The sequence below is a fragment of the Callorhinus ursinus genome, unplaced genomic scaffold, assembly GCF_003265705.2.
Source record: "Callorhinus ursinus isolate GAN/ISIS: 27379988/994484 unplaced genomic scaffold, GSC_fseal_2.0 scaffold31, whole genome shotgun sequence".
Classification (NCBI taxonomy): Eukaryota; Metazoa; Chordata; class Mammalia; order Carnivora; family Otariidae; genus Callorhinus; species Callorhinus ursinus.
In genome coordinates this window covers 10,371,133-10,388,777 of record NW_027397093.1, presented here as the reverse complement: position 1 = coordinate 10,388,777, position 17,645 = coordinate 10,371,133, and the positions used below count along the sequence as shown (strand labels likewise).

Below are 17,645 nucleotides of genomic sequence, written 5' to 3'. Positions count from 1 at the left end.
GCAGACTTGTTTGAAATTCACATGGTTAAAGCCTACATCTTTTCCTTTAAAGTTTTCTTAAGGGGAAGCAAACATTTTAGAGTTTGCTTGCTGTGAGGTGGGGTTTCTGAGGCCTAATTATGAACTCCCATGTGCCTCACCCTCTCCTCCAAGGTATCAATGCTCTGAGTAGTTGGTTTTGCTTGAAATGATGGATTTGATTTAGTAGCTTGAGAAGGGTGGTCTTTCACTTGTGACCTTTCCCAAGTGAAGAGGTACGGGGGCTACTACTTCTAGTAATGAACCCTTCCTAATCCAGGGGAGTAGGGGCTAATTAGAGACCAGAGCTGTGATTAGGGTGTGGTACTTTTGTTCCTGGTTGTTAAAAACAACTTTTTAGAGATTTATCTAGCCACCTACATCAGTTAGGATTAGGTTCAGTTGCATGGGATAGATAATCCTAATTACCAGCATGTTACATAAGGTTCACATTTATTTCTCTCTCTTATTGTAGAGGCTGACAACCTAGGGCTGATAGGGTGGCTTCGTGTTATTAACAGGGATTCAGGCTCCTTCCATCTTTCCACTCTGCTATCTCAAGGGTTTGGTTTCTTGGATTGAACCTCATATTTTAAGATGGACATAGTCCAGACAACAGATCCACATACCAGCCTGGCAGCGGGAGGAAAGGCAAAGGAGGACATTCTCCCTCCTTCCTCTTTGGAACTTACTTTAGAAGTTCCATGCAGCAATCTAGCTGTAAGGTGACACCTAGCTGCAAGGGAGGCAGAGAATTGCCGTCTTTTGACTGGGTGGCAATGTGCCCTGCTAAAATTTGAGGCCCTGTTCCTGGGGGAAAAGGGAGAATGGATATTGAGCTAGGCTACCTGTAAACTCTGCCATGCAGTGTATTCACTCCATTCATTCATTCATTCATTCATTCATTCATCTATTCATCTGTCTCCACCTGTACCCCCTCCCCCAAGTGCACTCAATTTACCATCCTCTGCACTGGAGCTGGAATGCCCCTCCCCAGTTCCATATATATTCCCTACGGGCCTTTTATGACTTTTTTTTCCCTTTCAGTGTATCTTTTGATTGTTTTAGCCTGCATATATCAATATTAGGATTTCAGGGATGGAGAAGGCCTTTTGAGTGCTGAGTCTTTATTTCTCATAACATTTCTATTCAGCTGAAACATCAAGGAGGAAAGATGGCCAGAGTGTTGCCAGAGGAGTTCTTGGAAGCCTCTGACCTGTCTTTTTACCCTTTCTGGGATCACCATTGTCATTCTTCTCCAGACCCGCAGGCATCTGGACCAGAGGGCAACCCCCTTGAAGTCCAGAGTCCTGGGGCTTGTGGAATGAAGTGCTCTTTACCCCACAGAAATCTCCAGAATATGGAAGTCAGGGCCAGTGTCCTATGTTCTCCTTCCCATGAACAGATTGCTTGAAGGAATTCTCAGATAGAAGATGAAGGCGATGCTTCAGGGTAAGTTGGCTCTGCTGTTGCAAACCCAGATGGTGATGCTTACGGTGGTCCCCAAGCCCCTGAAAGCTAGCCCCTCTCCACTGAGCACAAAGGTGCTTTGAGGTGGGGTGGTGCTGCAGATGACACTGCTGGATCCATTCTTACACCCCAGCTCGTCAGTTCTCTGTCCTTCAGCAGCAGCGTGGTCTTCCAGACCAGGAATTGGAACATGTAATGTGATGAGTGATTCCACCTCTGAAGACAAATGGTAGTCTGGGTGATAGGTTTTGCATTCTGGAATGCTTGCATTTCTGGATAATTTTTGAGAACTTTTAAAGTCTGTGGGACAGAGTATTTGAAATACAGAGGAGTACACCAAATTCTAGGAGCTATGAGTGTAGCAGCTGAAGTTCTTGCCTGGAGAACCTTTGAAGGACTAGACTTTGGAGCCCTGGAGCTCTGGGTTCAAATTCTCTTGCTGTGTGACTTTTGGGGGATAATTTTAAGCTTAGTTTTCTTTCTTTCTTTCTTTCTTTTTTTTTTTAATATGATATAGGTCTAATGAGATGCAACTCAATGGAGAATGAAATTTAATAAAACACATGTAAAGTACCTGGCACATTGAAGGTCCTCAGTAAAAGGTAGTATCTTTTTTGTGCAATTCATCTGCCAAGTGCTTAATAAATATTTATTAGTTTTATGATCAAAAACTTTTAAATTGAAGTGTGTGTAACAATTGAATGTATTACATTGAATAACCCTAATCTTACTGTATGTGCCTGGACATGTTCAGGGGTGTAGGCTCTCACATGACTACTTTCAAGCAGCGTCTTTTCTCTTTATATGAGAGTATACAATGAAAAAGCACTTTGATAATGAAAAACACAGGTGTTCCGAAACGCAGATGATTTCTAAATTGAAGCATTACTTGCCCTTAACACTCTTTGGGAGGTGCAGTTGAAGAGGCCTTCCAGTTGTGCTTTGAGCCTTCCTGGGCCACAGACTTCTACGAGAATCTGATGAGAACTATGGGTCTTCTTTTCAGAGAAATGCACATATGCATGTGCATAGACCTTTTTATAAAATTGCAAGTGATGTGTGGACCTCACCCTTCCTGACGTCCTCCTCGCGCTGCCCCTCAGGAATACTCTGTTAGGAATCCCTGGATGAACTATTGATAATTTTTTTTTTTTTTTTAATGAATGTAGATACTAAAACGTTGAGGAGGAGAAAGGAATGGAGGATAAAGGTATGGGTGGGGAATGGTGAGGAGGCCACACCTAGAATGAGAAGCAAGTGGTTGAAATAGTGCCTGAAAGATAAAAATCCTCTTGCACATCAGTGTGGCATTCATGGCTCCAAGGTCTACAAGAAGTTGCGAATGGAAAGAGTCAAGGTTTTTTACCCCCCTCCAACTTTTTATTAAGAAAAATTTCAATTGTACGAAGTGGAAAGAATTGTATTGTGAACTTGCATAGACCTGATATCAGGTGGTATCCAGGTTCTTCTGTTACCATTTTATTATGCTTGCCTTATTCTACCTCTATCCATCCATCAGTTCATCTTATTTTTTTGGTGCATTTCATTGTAAGTTGCAGACTTCAATACCCTTCACTCTAACACTCAGCATCATATTATTTACTAGGGTTCAGTATTAGTTTATTTTTTTCTTTTGAGAAATGGACAAAACCCTAAGTATACCATTTCTGTGAGTTTTGATAAATGCATGCATCTATGTAATTCAAACTCCTATCAAAATGAAAAACTTGACTTTCCCCCAGAAAGTGCCCTGGTGACCCTTCCCAGTTATTCCCTGATTCTTCTGTTCCAGAGGTAATCACTTATATTTTTTTTTTTGTCATAACTTGTGACTGTTTTAGGACTTCATATAACTGGAATCCTAGAGTATGTTTTCTGTGAATCTTTCATTAGTACAGCGTGTTTTGAGTCATCCATGTTGTATATGTCAGTAGTTTGTTTTTCATTGTTGAGTGGTCTTCCATTGTATGCATAGACTGTAGTTTGTCCATTCTTGGAATGTCAGCACAGCTTTTCTCTGGTTTGAGCTAATAAGCTGCTATGGATATTTGCATACAATCCTTTGTGTGTGCATATATTTCCATTTTTCTTGAGTACCTGGGAGGAGAATTTTGGGGACCGAAGGTAGTTGTAAGTTTCATTTTAAAAGAAATTGCCTGACCTTTTCCCAAAGCAATTTTTCCATTTTTCACTTCCACCAATAGTGTATGTGAGTTCTGGTTGCTCTACATCCTTGTCAGCATTTGGTGTTGTCGGTCTTTTTGATTGTAGCCATTCTGGTGGGTGTGTAGTGGTATATCCTTTTGGTTGTAATTTGCCTATGGCCTGGGGCTCCAAAATGGCCTTTTCCTGGACTCCTAAATCCTCTTTGATCTCAGAGGCATTATCTATTCTTAGGGAGTGTGTGAGAATAGCTAGTGAAAATCTTATGGGCCTATAAAACTTCCTGCAGGTTCCCCCCCACCCCCTTTAAATTTTGCACGGCACCAAAATGCTTGAGAGCTCTCTGCATCTCTCTGGATAGCCACAGTCCCTTCACAATGATAAGGATGTAGGAAGGGTGCTAGGAGTGGTAAGGACAGGTGTCCATCCTCCCAGATGGAGCTGTGTGTGTGCACAGGGCTCCTTGATGCTCACGGAGCTTGGAAAGTCGGCAGCTGGAGCCTTGCATCCAGCCTCGTGTCACAACATTATCAGAGACTTGGAGAAACTGGACAGAGTTCAGAGAGGAGCAGCTAGCACGATTAAAGGGCTTGGAGGGATTAAGGGATTGATTTATGAGGAAAGATGAAAAGAACTTAATGTGTGCTGCTTGACTAAGTGGGTACATGATAATAGCCTGCAAACATCTGAAGGGTATAAACACTGGAGAGGGAGAGGAATTAGCACAGAGTGAGGAAACTGATCCAAGCATAATGGGGGAAATTAAAACGGGGGAGGGACGATGGGGTAAATTGGCAAAGTATTAGCAGGGATGTGACCATCTATGAATGCTTTCAGAAGTGTGAGAGGGGGTTGAGTTGGTTTGGGGAAGATGAACCCCAAGAAGTGCTGTGGGTTTGCCTCCTAAAGCAGCCAGGTAGAGGGGAATAGTTGAACACCTACTGTGTGCTGTGTGAAGCAGGACTGTGTGGGAAATGGGAACCCTGGAGCCTAGAAGGAAGGGAGGTGATGGAAATGACCCGGACAAGGAAATCTAGACCTTTCCTTAAGTCTCCTCTCCCTGGCAGTTTTTCTGGATGATTCAGAAGCCCTGACAATTTTGTTTTGCATCCAGTTTGCTTGAGATGTGTATTTCCTATCCCACATGCCTTACAACTTCCCACCTACTTACCTTGACCTAAAATGCAGCTATCCGAGACTGGCCATGGTGTTTATTTCTCATGGTCAGTGTGGGTGTGAGATTGGGAAACAACATATGGACTGGGTGAAGAGGATGGGAAATGAAGCCAAACTGCCTGGGGTCAGACTCTGGCTTCAAACTTGCCAGCTGGATGAGCGTGCCCAGTTACTACTCAGTGGGCCTCCATTTCCTTTTCTGTAAAATTGAGTTAATAACAGCACCTTGCTTCAGAATTGTCCTGAAGTTTACATGAAATATGGGGTGTAAAGTGCTTAGCATACTGCCTGGCAAAAAGTAGATGCTCAACCAATGCTGGTTTACTATTATAATTAAACTATGATCAAGACTATCATTATTTTGGTACCATGACTCTGGTCTGGAGCTTGCCTGAGCAGTGCCTTTGGCATGGAGACAGCCCTGTCTAACACAGCAAATAGGGGATCTGCTCATAATTGGTTTGGGGTGAGAGGGGGATGTTTGCACCCCAGGAGAAAGAGACACCACTGGGTCGCACCAGTGGGGCAGCACCCAGCTGGGAAGCACCCAGCACCACCTCTGTCTTCTTTGCAGTGGCAGAGCTTCCAGAGATGGCCTCGAGTCAGAGCTGAGCTCTGGACACTAGAACCGCAAGTTTCGCTAGGGGAAGAAATCTGGCTCATCCACAGCCTCCAGCCTGGCTCAATGAAAAGATAACTGGGAGTCAGAACATGTATGTTAACTTCCGTTTTCCAACTTCCAGTTTCCTCAATGGTTAAAAAAAAAGGGGGGGGTGGGGTGGGATGAAGGGGATTAAACTACTGTTTCTTAAACTTTTATTTTCTGCCGAGCAAAAGGACCCTTCAGTTAAATGATACTTTATGTAGAACTCCAGTATATAGAATATCCCCAAACAGCTGCTGCTGAGTGGGGTGGGAGGCTGGAGACTCCCTTAATTGACCCTCCATCTTCCTTTGTGGGAGTCATAAAGGTGGCCTGGTGACTTCTATCTCTCCATCCAACACTGTACTCACATGCAGTTTAGCCCTTCAGGATGGTTATTGTTCTGGTGACAGCTAAAATATATTGTGGCCTCATGTTTGCTAAGGGCTTTGCATCTATTAGCTTCTGATGAAGAAACTGAGGTTGAGAATTGAAGCAAGGATTCACAGCTGAGAAATGACAGATTATCTCTAAGAGTCCTTTCGGCTCTGAAATAGTCACATTCAGTTTCTCCCACAGGTTCTCAAGTGGTATTAGATACTCAGTAAATATTTAGCAATATAAGTCAATCTTCGTTGGGATTGGTTTCCCCAGTGCCAGAATGAGACCACACTACCTGGTACTGGTCTTCTAGACAAGTGATCAGATCTCCTAGTGTGTTCTTTCTGCTTGAAGAAATGGACTCTGCCACTGCAGTTGCCACTCATTCATGACCTCTCTAGGAACTCATGTCCAGATTTCAACTAAGCCAAGTATGCCTTCCGGGGTTCTCCAGGATTCAAGGTGGTAGAATGCTGGAATTTTTTTTTTTTTTTTTTTGGAAGTGCCTTTGCCTTTTCTACCTATCACTCCAGCACAAGTCAGTCTCTGGTTTACTCTTTTCTAATCCTATAATAGATAAGCATCCCAAATAAACAATGTTTTCTTCAAAACAAGCATTTTTAATTTGCAGTCTCAGACCAGAGAGTGGATAACACCTTATTCCTTTGATTGGAATTTATATTTATCCCCTTGCAAAATGTGTTCCCTTTTGCTCCCTTATTTGCCTGATATGTGTATGTATGTTCAAATCTTTTTTTAATTACTGGTAAAGCTCTAACTGACCTAATATGTCTGTAAACGTAGTGGGCTCAATGTGTGTGTCCTGTCCATTGCAAGAGAGACCAGAAGGAACTTGAAAGTGAGAGGGAGTATGGCCTGTTTATAGACATGGAAGTGGGGTCAGCTTGTGAACATTTGCTGGTGGCTTTTCCATATTGAAGATTTTCCATGGTGAAATTTTTGAGACTCAATAATCCAACTGAGAGAATAAAAACCAAATATTAACATTAACCAGAGCCCAGCATAATCAGGAGGGTGGATCTGCTATACAAATAAACATAACCAATATAGGTCTCAAACCAGATGCTAATGAAGTTTGAATTATTCTATTAGCCAGAGAAGACTAATGGCTATTAAAATCAACCCCCAAACCTTAGTGGCTTGACATGAGAGAAGTCTGTTTATTGCTCTCAGGTCTAAAGTAGAGGGTGTGTGTATGAGAGGGGGTGAGGTGGGAGAGGAGAGCTGTTTCCCAACATCATTCACGGGCCCAAGAACCCTTTGTCTTCAGTGCCTTTCCTTTGCTTTGTTCCTAGCGTCCTCTCACTTTTTCTAGCGGATGAGGAGAGAGAACATGGAGAAGACATACCAAACTCTGAACTGCCCCCAGCCCCAGGGCTGTCCAACCTCACTTCCTTTCACATTTCACTGGTAAGAATGAGTTACACGGCCCCACTTTCTTGAAGGGAGACTGGAAAATGAAGTCCAGCTGTGTGCCCAGGAAGACGAGACCGGAACAATGGTGTGGCCTCATCTTCTCTGTGGCACTGGTAATTGATGATGATCCATTTTCCCATTTCCTTTTGGTGGGCATGGTTTGGAAGGGGATTTTCATTGACCTGCTTGGTCCAGAGAACAAGTTATATGCCTTCTTGCTTATTAGATCTTTTTTCTTAGCACTAACCTCTGACTTCAGTTCATGGGACATTTGCTCTGCATGTCTGTTCATTCTTCTGCAGAATGTGTGGGGGGCGGGCAGTCAGAGCGCCTGCCAAGCCACAGTGTTTCTTGGGGAAGAACTGAGGATAACAAACTTCTGGCATCCATGGCCTGAGGGCCTGGTTGGCCCTAGTCCTCAGGCAGGTGCAAGCATGAACCTAAGTTTACTTTTGGTGTTTCTTCCAAGAGGTTCAGAGGCCTCTCCAGGCTCTACCAGGTGCATTTTCTCCCTTCTTGTTCTGATTAGTGCTTGTGCTTCTCTCTCTGCTCCTGCAGTCCCTAAGCAGAGGCAGCCATCCCTTTCCTGTGATGCTTCTATGCCCACACCACCTTGTGATCCATGGGGGCACTCATCTGCATCGCTTGCTGCCTTTCTCGAGTTTAACCTGAGAGGCCCTAACACTGAAATGTCTACGGCAGGGCAAGATGGTACAGGAGCCCATAAAGGCTTTTTTATGGTCACCGTGTAAAAGTACAAAAGCCAGGAAGGAACCCCTTTCTTTTGGGAATGCAGATTTTGGAGGTGAGGATACCCACTGTCAGTTCAGAGCCCATTTTCTTTATCGTAGGTACCACAGTTGTGCCCGTCTTCTTCAAAAACAAGTTTGCATTTGAATGCAATGCCAGTTGACATTTAGGGAGGTTTCATTGGCTTCTTCCGTGTGCAGTTTGAAAGTTGGCAGCTTCTCCTGCTGGAGAGTGTTGCATTATAGGTCAGGGGTGGCGGTGATGGTGGTGGGTATTTATTTATTTATTTAAAAGATTTTATTTATTTATTTGACAGAGACAGAGGGAACGTGAGCAGGGGGAGTGGGAGAGGGAAAAGCAGGCTTCCTGCGGAGTAGGCAGCCTGGCCTGGGGCTCGATCCCAGGACCCTGGGATCATGACCTGAGCTGAAGGCGGACGCCCAATGACTGAGCCACCCAGGTGCCCTGGCAGTGGATATTTAAAAGAAAAGAATTCTGTCATTTTTGGGTTGTAGATGGCATTAGGTCTGTGGACCGAGACATTTGGGGAACTTGCCACAGTCGTTGTGATTCAGTTGTGCCACTTTATAGCTGGTCAGGAATCTGGTGTGCCCTGTTTCCCATTCGGTTAATGAAATACTAGTGTTATAAACCGTGACTCTTGGTTTATGCTACCCTCTGTTACTTTGGTTTAACATCAGTTTGTTAGAGCATTAACCACCTTCTGTTTGGTATCAAGGTGGCTGTCTAATGGGTCATTAAGTACCGGTGATATTTAACTCTCCATTTTTTTTTCTTTTTTTGATAGCACAATAGTTGCATTGGGAATAGCGTGCACAAGGAGCCACCCTTTCACAGTAGATCGTCTTTCTCAGGGAAGAAGCTAAAGGAGGGAGAGCAGGCAGGGTAAGGATATTTTCCTTAGGTTCTGAGAGCCTTGGCTTTGTTTGGGAAGATAATCTGGGAACATGAGGGTATATGATTAGGCAGGTGCTAGATTGATGAGGGGTATTAATAAAGTAAAAGCTATGGGAGGTACCAGAACCATCCATTAATTTCTATATTAGCTCATTCACATATTAAATATGTGTTGAGTGCCTCTGTGCCACGGATCATGCTAGATGCCAGAGATTCACTGGTGAGCAATAATACGGATGGGCCTTACCCTCACTGAGCACATAGTCTTGAGTAGGGAACAGTGGACTGACATTAATCGGATAAATGTAGTGTTCATTCTATATTTTGTTAGATTAATAGTAAATAAGGCTTACCAGATACTTCGCTAATTATAAAGAGAAATACTGTAAGAAAGCCTCATGGGTATAACTGTATGTATTAGTGCATCAATGCATGTGTTGGTGCATGGTATAATAGGGGGAGTTGACCTGGTAGGAGGTCAGGGAAGTCTTCCCTAACCAAGTGTTGCTTGGGTTAAGATCTGAAGGATGAGTAAGACTTAACTAAGTAAAGCATTCTAGAAAGTGGGAACATCGTGTACAGATGCCCTGTGTGGGATGAAAGCATAGTAGTTATTAGGGGGACCAAAAGAAGGTTGGGAGGTGTAGTGTGGTATAGAGGAGGCAGATCGGGATCAGATTGTGTTAAGCCTCATAGTGTATGCTGAAGATTTTTGTTGTTACCCTAAGAACAATGGGAAACCATTGGGAGTTTTCATTAGGGGCCATGATCAGATCTGTGTCTGGAGAAAGAATGGTTCTATGATAATGGTTCAGAGAAAGTGAAAGTATGTGTGGGTAGGTCATGTCCTTGGCTGTTGGGGTGAGGTGAAATAATGGTAAATCTGAGTGGTAGATAGTAATTGACATCAGAACTTGGTGAGAGAGATTATGGGGATCATGAGGGAGATGACACAGTCCAGCCTGATACCTGAGTGCCTGGCTTGGAAACTGGATGAATAATGGTGGTGGTTGTAGTTTTGATACAGGTTTGGGTGTTTTAACAAGACTCCAAGTAGCTAAACAAGATGGAAATGGAATGCTCTCTCCTGTCACAATCCAAGTGTGTCTCCTCCCTGCAGAGTCAGCACATCCCATGGGCCACAACTTAGCTGCATGGCCATATGTAGCGGCAGATAATCAGGAGACAACCAGCCATTCCTACCATAATGGTGAAGTCACTGAAATAGAACACACCGGAAGATCAAGAGTTTAATTTTAGGTGTTCATTTCAGGCTCTGCTTGGGATCTTTACAGTCTCTGCCCCATCCTATGTTAGCTTCCTCCACTCTCCTCTGTGACCCCTTTAGTCTACCACTGCAGTATACTGGCTGCACCTCCCCCTCTCCGGCCCCCATATTCTTCGTACCTGGAATGCCTTTCCCCTCTGTACACATGCTTCAAGGACCTGCTGATTCTTACCAGCTCTGTAAAGCTGTCCCTGATGCCCCAACCCCAGCTGCTGTTTTAGGTGAATTCTAACATCATGGTTCCTGTTACTGCATTGTGTAATGACAACTGTTCTTACACCGATGGCCTGTCTTTTCTGTTTAACTCCCATGCTGAATTACTTTGCTTTCCAAATCACTATTAAATGTCTCCTTTCAATTCTTAAGTGTTGATGAAGAGTTTACTATGGGAGGGTCTAACTTCTGTGCTCCTGCCACTCTTGTGGTCGTAGCTAACATACAAACAGACAGCCTTTATGTCTTATTTTTTGTAATAAGAAAACCCCAGTGAGCTTGGTGTTTGGGTGAACCTTGGGAACCTTTTAGAGCCATTTCTAGGGTAGACAGCAACGAAGTAGAAGAGGAGAAGATTTATTCTTAATAAATCTCAGTTTTCTCGTTTCTTAGTAGTACCCCCTTGCCCACTGATGTTCTCCTGCCTTACTGTTCTGATTCTAGACAGGCTGAGGGGCCCCCCTGCACAGGCACTCGGTATAGCACAGATGTCAGCATTGTGAAGGTGTGGTGGGGAAGAGGAGAGTGTTCCAGGAGGACTTAGAGGAAAGACGACGAGTCGATGCAGCCTCCTGCTGCCTCACTGTCTGCTTTCTTTCAGCCACTTGCTGGAAGAAGGGCCTGAATTGGCAGTAAAGCTGGGATTTCCAAACCAACTAACAGTTCTGCTTTTGCATGTATTATTGTTTGATTAAGAATCATTTTTTTCTCATTCATATCTGGTTTCATTCATTCTTGGTAGGTTTTACACCAAATCAATGAGACATAGTCCCTGCCCTGAAGGAGCTCAGGGGCTGGTGGAAAGAGCGGAAAATCTCCATCTACTTGGTGATAAGCCAGTCATATCTCCTAGCTGGGTGGTTGTGGGTTCCGTGGACACGTTAATCATGCTCCTCAGAGTCCCATGTGTTCCTAACAAGGCTCAGCACCATGTCGGTCCCTTGGCTGGTGCCCAGTGACCTTCATGAATGATTTCACTGACGGGTTGCTACACATCTCTCCTCCCCATGGAGCTCGTGGTGCCTTGATGTCTTGGAGTGTGAAAGTGGAGATTTTTGTCTGTTTCTTGTTTGGGGGTGGGTATGTGGAGGGCCCGTTGTGGGAGGTTTCTGCCTCACTGATAGTGAAAGTGCTTCAGAAATCTGAGCTGGGGGGTGATGGCAGAGGAAGTTTCTTGTGTGAGGAGCTTGGATGCTGGATGCCCTTCCCCTAGTTTTCTCTCTCCTGGCTCTTGTACAAAGAGTTGTGATGTTACTGGGTATGTGATGCTCGACGATATGAGTGGGTTTTGCCTTGCTTCCCAAACCCAGATGCTCAGGTGTAAAGTTCAGGATTTGTTGAGCTGTGTACAAGCCTTGGGTTCTGGCATTACATCTTTTTTTTTTGTTTTGTTTTGTTTTTTTTCCCTGGTGACATCTGACGTGCAGGGAATTACTTCCTCTGGGTAAGTGGTATATTGTCACTGTTCTCCCTCAGCCTATAACTGACAAAGCAAGGTCAGCCCTCCTTGGAAATGGGAGGCTGGTTAGAAGTGTCACAAAATGGCAGCATAGCCCATGAGAAGTCAGCCCAATGAAAGCAGGAGCACTGCTGAAGCTGCTCTTTCCTGCCCTGTGGTCACTTCCATCCCATCCTTTTCCAGAGCCTTCAATGAATGATGAGTTAACAGGATTCCCCAGGTACCCATGAGTCCACCTGGGGGAAAGACACAAGAGAAAGCGCCTCTAGTGTGGTGTCCCAGTGAGTGTTTTCACCCACAGGGTCATGTTGAAGTCACCCAGTGGGGAGGGCATAGACCCCACTTGGGTAAATAAGGGAGTGAAAAAGTTGGAAAATGTGGTATGAATTTCTTACTCGCATTGTTTCGGGGCCAGTTCCTACCCTGTCAGTTCTCTCTGCACCCCACCCCACCCTTTTTAATGACTTATTTGTACTGGAAAGCAAACTATTAATCACAAACAGAATGGCTCTGTAACTTCCAAACAAACACGGAACAGTTCTAGGGGCTGTGAAAAAGCCAAACCCTTGGCAGAGATTCGAAAACGTGTTTCTTTTATATATATTTTAGAAATGCCACCATTTTTCCTTAGGCACAGAAGGTTCCCTTTAATTAGCAGCGAATTTCCCATTTTCCCTTTCTTCCTGAGGCATCTATAAAAGCCCTGGCCTAGTAAAAGGCAGGTACACAGCTCTCAATTGAGCCCTATTGATGTGCTAGTATAGTTTTAATTGTGTTGAGATTTCCTTGCCAAAGTGACACATGCAGAAGCATTTTAAAAACGTATAGTGTTCGTAACTCTTTCGCTGTCTAGAGCTCTTGAATTATGAATGTCTCTTCCGCTGCCTATTCGGTTCTTCTGAATCTGTAAAATTACTTTAATAACCTGTGTGGGGGTAATGTTAATATGTTTGTTCAGTAGTGTGAATTTACTAGCATTCCTACCCCACTTCAGGGAGCTGGCTTGGTCCTTCTGATGCAAGCCCTTGGTTGCAAGAAGAGGCAAATTATGGTGGTGGGGTTTTGTCCCCCCTCCCCCCGCCCCCGGTTCCACCATTAGTAATCGTTCTGTTGCACAGAGTGCGTGATAAATCAACCTCAGGAGAGTCAGATTTGCCATAACATGACACTACCTATCAGCTCCTTAGGTCTGAGTTGACTCGCAGCCTTTTGGGCTGTATATTTCTTCAAAGTCTAGCGCCAGTTTCTTAGTCAGCTCTAACTAATTTCAGAGTGGAAGGGAAACTTGACTGGAGTGCTGTTTGGGATCTGCTTTTTAATCCTGGTCTGTTTAATGTTTGCTCCTGACAGTCTAGGCCAGACATCATTTTAATGGTATGTGTGGTGATAAAGCCAATAAACTGTCAAGATGATTGATAATCTAAGCATTATAGCAATATGACTTTCCTGTTCTCCTCTGTGCTTTAGATGATGGTTTCCAAATTGAATTCCTACAGTGTGTGCTGTATGTGTGTGCCTGTTGGAGGCTCCCCTAACAGCGTTTGAAGGAGGTAGCTGTGTTTAATGTAAGATTTTTTTAGCCCTCAATTACCCACACAAATATATCTGCATACGTGTTGGTACCCTCTAATTTGGGAAACATCAAGAATTTATGGTTCTGCCCTTGCAACAGTCCCCCAGCAATTTATGGGCACTGGTGGAACTTTTTATTATGTCTTTATGATGTTTTTTCACCTGGCATGCATCTTAGATTCCATGTGGTTGATTCTGTTATCTGTGGTTGAAAGACATTACAGATAACGAAGTGCACTGTATTAAAGGCAGGCTTCTGGTTTCCTTTCCTTTTCTCTTTGTTTCTTTTTTCTTTTAATTTAGCAGACATTTTTAGCATCTGGTCTTCATCTCATTAATCAGAGCCGACCAGGTGTTTTAGGGTGGTGACAGTGGGAGTGCTTGGCCCCTCTTTGTTGGCCCTCATGGGCCACCGTTGCTGGCTTACATTTCCCCCTTCCTTGGAGCAGTGTTGCCTGGGAACAGAAACCCAAATGGCCAGAGAGGCTGGGCTGTGTGTGTGTGTGTGTGTGTGTGTGTGTGTGTTAAACCACTTAAGTGAGCTTACCAGGAGAGAAAAGAAAAAAGGAAGGAAATCTTAAACTCAAAGCCCTTTAATAGGACTTAAAATTCTCTTCTGCTTTCTGCTAACATAGATGTGTGTTTGTGTGGTTGTGGGTGTGTGCATGTTATTTGGAGTACTACTTTTAAGGTGGCGTCTAGATAGAACACAAGACTGTAAGACTGTGGATTGAGGGTCACACAATGTTACTGCCGGCAAGGTGTCTCTGATAGCTGTCGACACAGTGATTCACTGGGCATTGGTTCCAAGTCTTGTTTTACAGATGAGCCTGGGCCCCAGAGAGGGAGCATGTCTGGATCAGTGGCAGAACGGGGACTGGTGTCCATGTGTGCCTTATTGGGGATTGACCATCCTTTACAATTCATGAGTTTCCTTCACTGAATGCTCATTTTTCCCTTGGTCGGGAGACGCTGGGCAAGTCATTTCATTTTTCTGGCCTTTCTCTATAAAATAAAGGTGGCTGGATTTGCTAGCCTCTAAGCTCACTTTCGTTGTAGAAGCCTGTGGAATGGGGGAGGGATTGAGCTTGCTACTGTGAACTTTCCTAAAACCATCCAGAGTTGTTCTCTGTTTCCCACATTCTCTTCTGCATGTATAGTCCTTGTCCCTTTTCCTGCTGTTTAGAACCTAAAATTTCTTGTCTCCTGGGGCTCACCAGGCCAGAAAGAATGCATGATTTTTCCACAGATGAAAATGAAATATTAAGAAACTGTCACCTCAGCCTGCTTTACCTGCCAGCTAATATCTGTGCTAGACCACCGTAATCTAAAATACTCTGTAGTTTGGTTCCGTGTACATGTTGTGAGGTAAAAAGTATACAAAGTTAAAAAGTTGGGAAGACCAACAACCAACAAGACCACTAATACCAATGAATAAAAGCACATCAGTCAGATAAACTCCAAGGACTGTTACTTTCCTTGTGCCAGCTCAGAAAGCTCAGCGCTGGGAATGCACATCCACCAGCTCCATCTCCAGCTCTAGGTAAGTGGGAAATGGGACTTACGGGTTTGATTCCATCCACATCTTCAGGGGAGCCTAAAGCCCTGGCCTGGGGAGAGGGTGGTGATGGTGGTGGCGGCTCACACTGATTAAGGGTCCATTCTGAGCCAGACATAATTCTTATTACTTCAACAGATATTTGTTTCATTCTCTGACAACTCCCTGGGGGGCGGGGAGGTAAGTTCGTAGGTTTGAACAGCTACCGCTATTTTGCAGATGAGGAAACAGGCCGAGAGAGGTCACCTAGTTAGGTACCCAACTAGTAGGTGGTGGGGTTCAAGCTTGGCCCCTCACTCTTTTTTTTTTTTTTTTTAAGATTTTCTTTATTTGACAGAGAGAGACACAGCGAGAGAGGGGACACAAGCAGGGGGAGTGGGAGAGGGGGAAGCAGGCTTCCCGCAGAGCAGGGAGCCCGAGGTGGGGCTTGAACCCAGGACCCTGGGATCATGACCCGAGCTGAAGGCAGATGCTTAACGACTGAGCCACTCAGGCGCCCCAATAATTTTTTATTTATTTTTAAATTTTTTAAAAAGATTTTATTTATTTGACCGAGAGAGGGAACACAAGCAGGGGCGAGTGGGAGAGGGAGAAGCAGGCTTCCCGCAGAGCAGGGAGCCCGATGCGGGGCTTGATCCCAGGACCCGGGGATCATGACCTGAGCTGAAGACAGATGCTTAATGACTGAGCCACCCAGGCGCCCCTTGGTCCCTTGGTCCCTTAGTCCCTTACTCTTAACCACTGTGCCATACTACCCTGCGTTTGAAAGAGCTCACAGCTCCAGTCTCAAGGCCCGTACACTTGTTTGAGGCAGAGGGCACATGGACTGTGTGGCTCTAAGGAGGTCATTGGCCATCTGAGGCCATTTAGTCACCTGTAACATGGAGAGAGAGTTGTTCTAAGTTCAAATGCGAGAATAGAAGTGAAAATGCCTGTCAGAATACCCAGCACAGAAGAGGTGCTCAAAAAAGGTTTGTAAAACAGGATAATGAGTTTGAAATTGTCCCTGAGCTTGTTTTTTTTTTTTTTTAATCTCTCTTTCTTTGCACATCTTGCCCTTCCTGTCAGCTTCAGTATTTGATGTTTACTTTCCTCAGGTGATGACACAGCAGAACACAGGAGACTCTGATCCTGACTCTTGAATTTGAAAAGTTTAGGCCCAACTATAAGAAAAAAGATGTGAAAGACTGTGATGATAGAGGAACTGGCTGACTCTGGGTCCTAGAGAGAGATTGTCTGGGCTCAGGGGAGGAGAGTGTCAGAGGTGAAGAAAAGGAGAGATGCTAGTGGGTCCCTGAGATGGGGTCCTGTATCTCATGAAGTTTTGCGCTGTTGGCTGTTAGGATTACTTTGGAGCACTGGGAGAGGGTAGGGTTGGTTATTCAAGATGTCTAAACACAGGAAGATACAAGAGAGGCTTCTTGCAGAAGGGGTGGAAATTGAGCTGCATTCTGAAGGGTGAGTGAGATTTGGGTGGGGCACATCTACCGGCTTCAAGCTGCAACCCTCTATGCCCATCAACTTGTCCTCCTAAGTGTGAGTTTTCTCTATTAGTCTACCGAACAGATGATAGTATGTGAGAGTTCTTGTGGGGAAGGGGAGGAGGCTGGTCTGATGGCAAGGCAGAAAGGGGAGGGGATGTTGGCCGTAGAGATGGAAGGGAGGTTGGTGGGAGGAGCTAAGCAAGCCTTACAAGGATAGGGCTGGCATGGTCTCTGAAGCAGGAGAGTGGGTCCTTCTCTGAAATAGCCACATATATGCCTAGAGGGCCAGGGTACTGGTCTAAGTTTGTATTTGCTTATTTCTTAGCTGGATCCATGGAGGAAAAAGGGAGGGCAGTTGGCACTGTAGCAGAGTCCCCCTTCCTTCCCTGCTCCCACTATATCCTCACTTGCACCTCTTCCATTGACTTTGGGAGGAGCCCCAACATTTTTGGATGGAAAATAAAATACAGAAGGAGTGGGAAAACCAGGATTCTGGTTGTAACTTTACCCCTTAACATATTGTGGGACTGTGAGCCATTCCTGAGTGAGTGTTTGGATAAGGCCATGTCTCAGGTGACTTCCTGCTCTTATCTGCCATGAACCTGTGATGGAAGTTGGGATCCTATGTGTCTGTTTGCAAATGGGGCCAGCTTGGGGAAGGCCTTGGCATTTCAGGGGCTGTTGTCCCCATCCCAGTATGACAGAACTTACCTGTCCATGTAATGGTTCTCAGTATCTCCCAAGTTTTGTATAAGCAACCCATGTTTTCAACCATTTGAACCAGAAATCTGAAAGTCTCTGGATGGCTTGAAAAAACCTGGCTTGCCATTGTTTTTCTCTGTTCCCTTCATATGAGGCACTTCATCTTCCAAACCCATTCGATCCAGAGCTCCCTGCAGGAGAGAATTGGGTCTTCGTGGTTTCTGGGCCAAGAAAGAAGTGGAACTTCAATACTGGCTTCTTCCTCTTCTGCTTTCCTCTGTGAACAGCTCACTCTTCCATTTCCTCTGAAGTTGGGGAAAGAAAGAGCTATTGCTTCTGAAAGCTGTTAGCATTCCTGAGGAGCTGAAGGGTTCTGTCATGTACCTGGTTTATAGTAGTTTCTCACTTAGTAT

The 17,645-nt window shown here is 44.6% G+C and overlaps 1 protein-coding gene across 1 annotated transcript in view; it reads left to right on the top strand.

Annotated features, from left to right (window-relative positions):
- Positions 1-17,645, top strand: part of LRMDA (leucine rich melanocyte differentiation associated) — a 1,074,443-nt gene that overhangs the window by 42,283 nt on the left and 1,014,515 nt on the right. Inside the window, exon 3 of the mRNA XM_073878762.1 lies at positions 7,168-7,282. Within this exon, the coding sequence (XP_073734863.1) occupies positions 7,168-7,282 (115 nt within the window). The remainder of the gene's footprint in view (positions 1-7,167; positions 7,283-17,645) is intronic.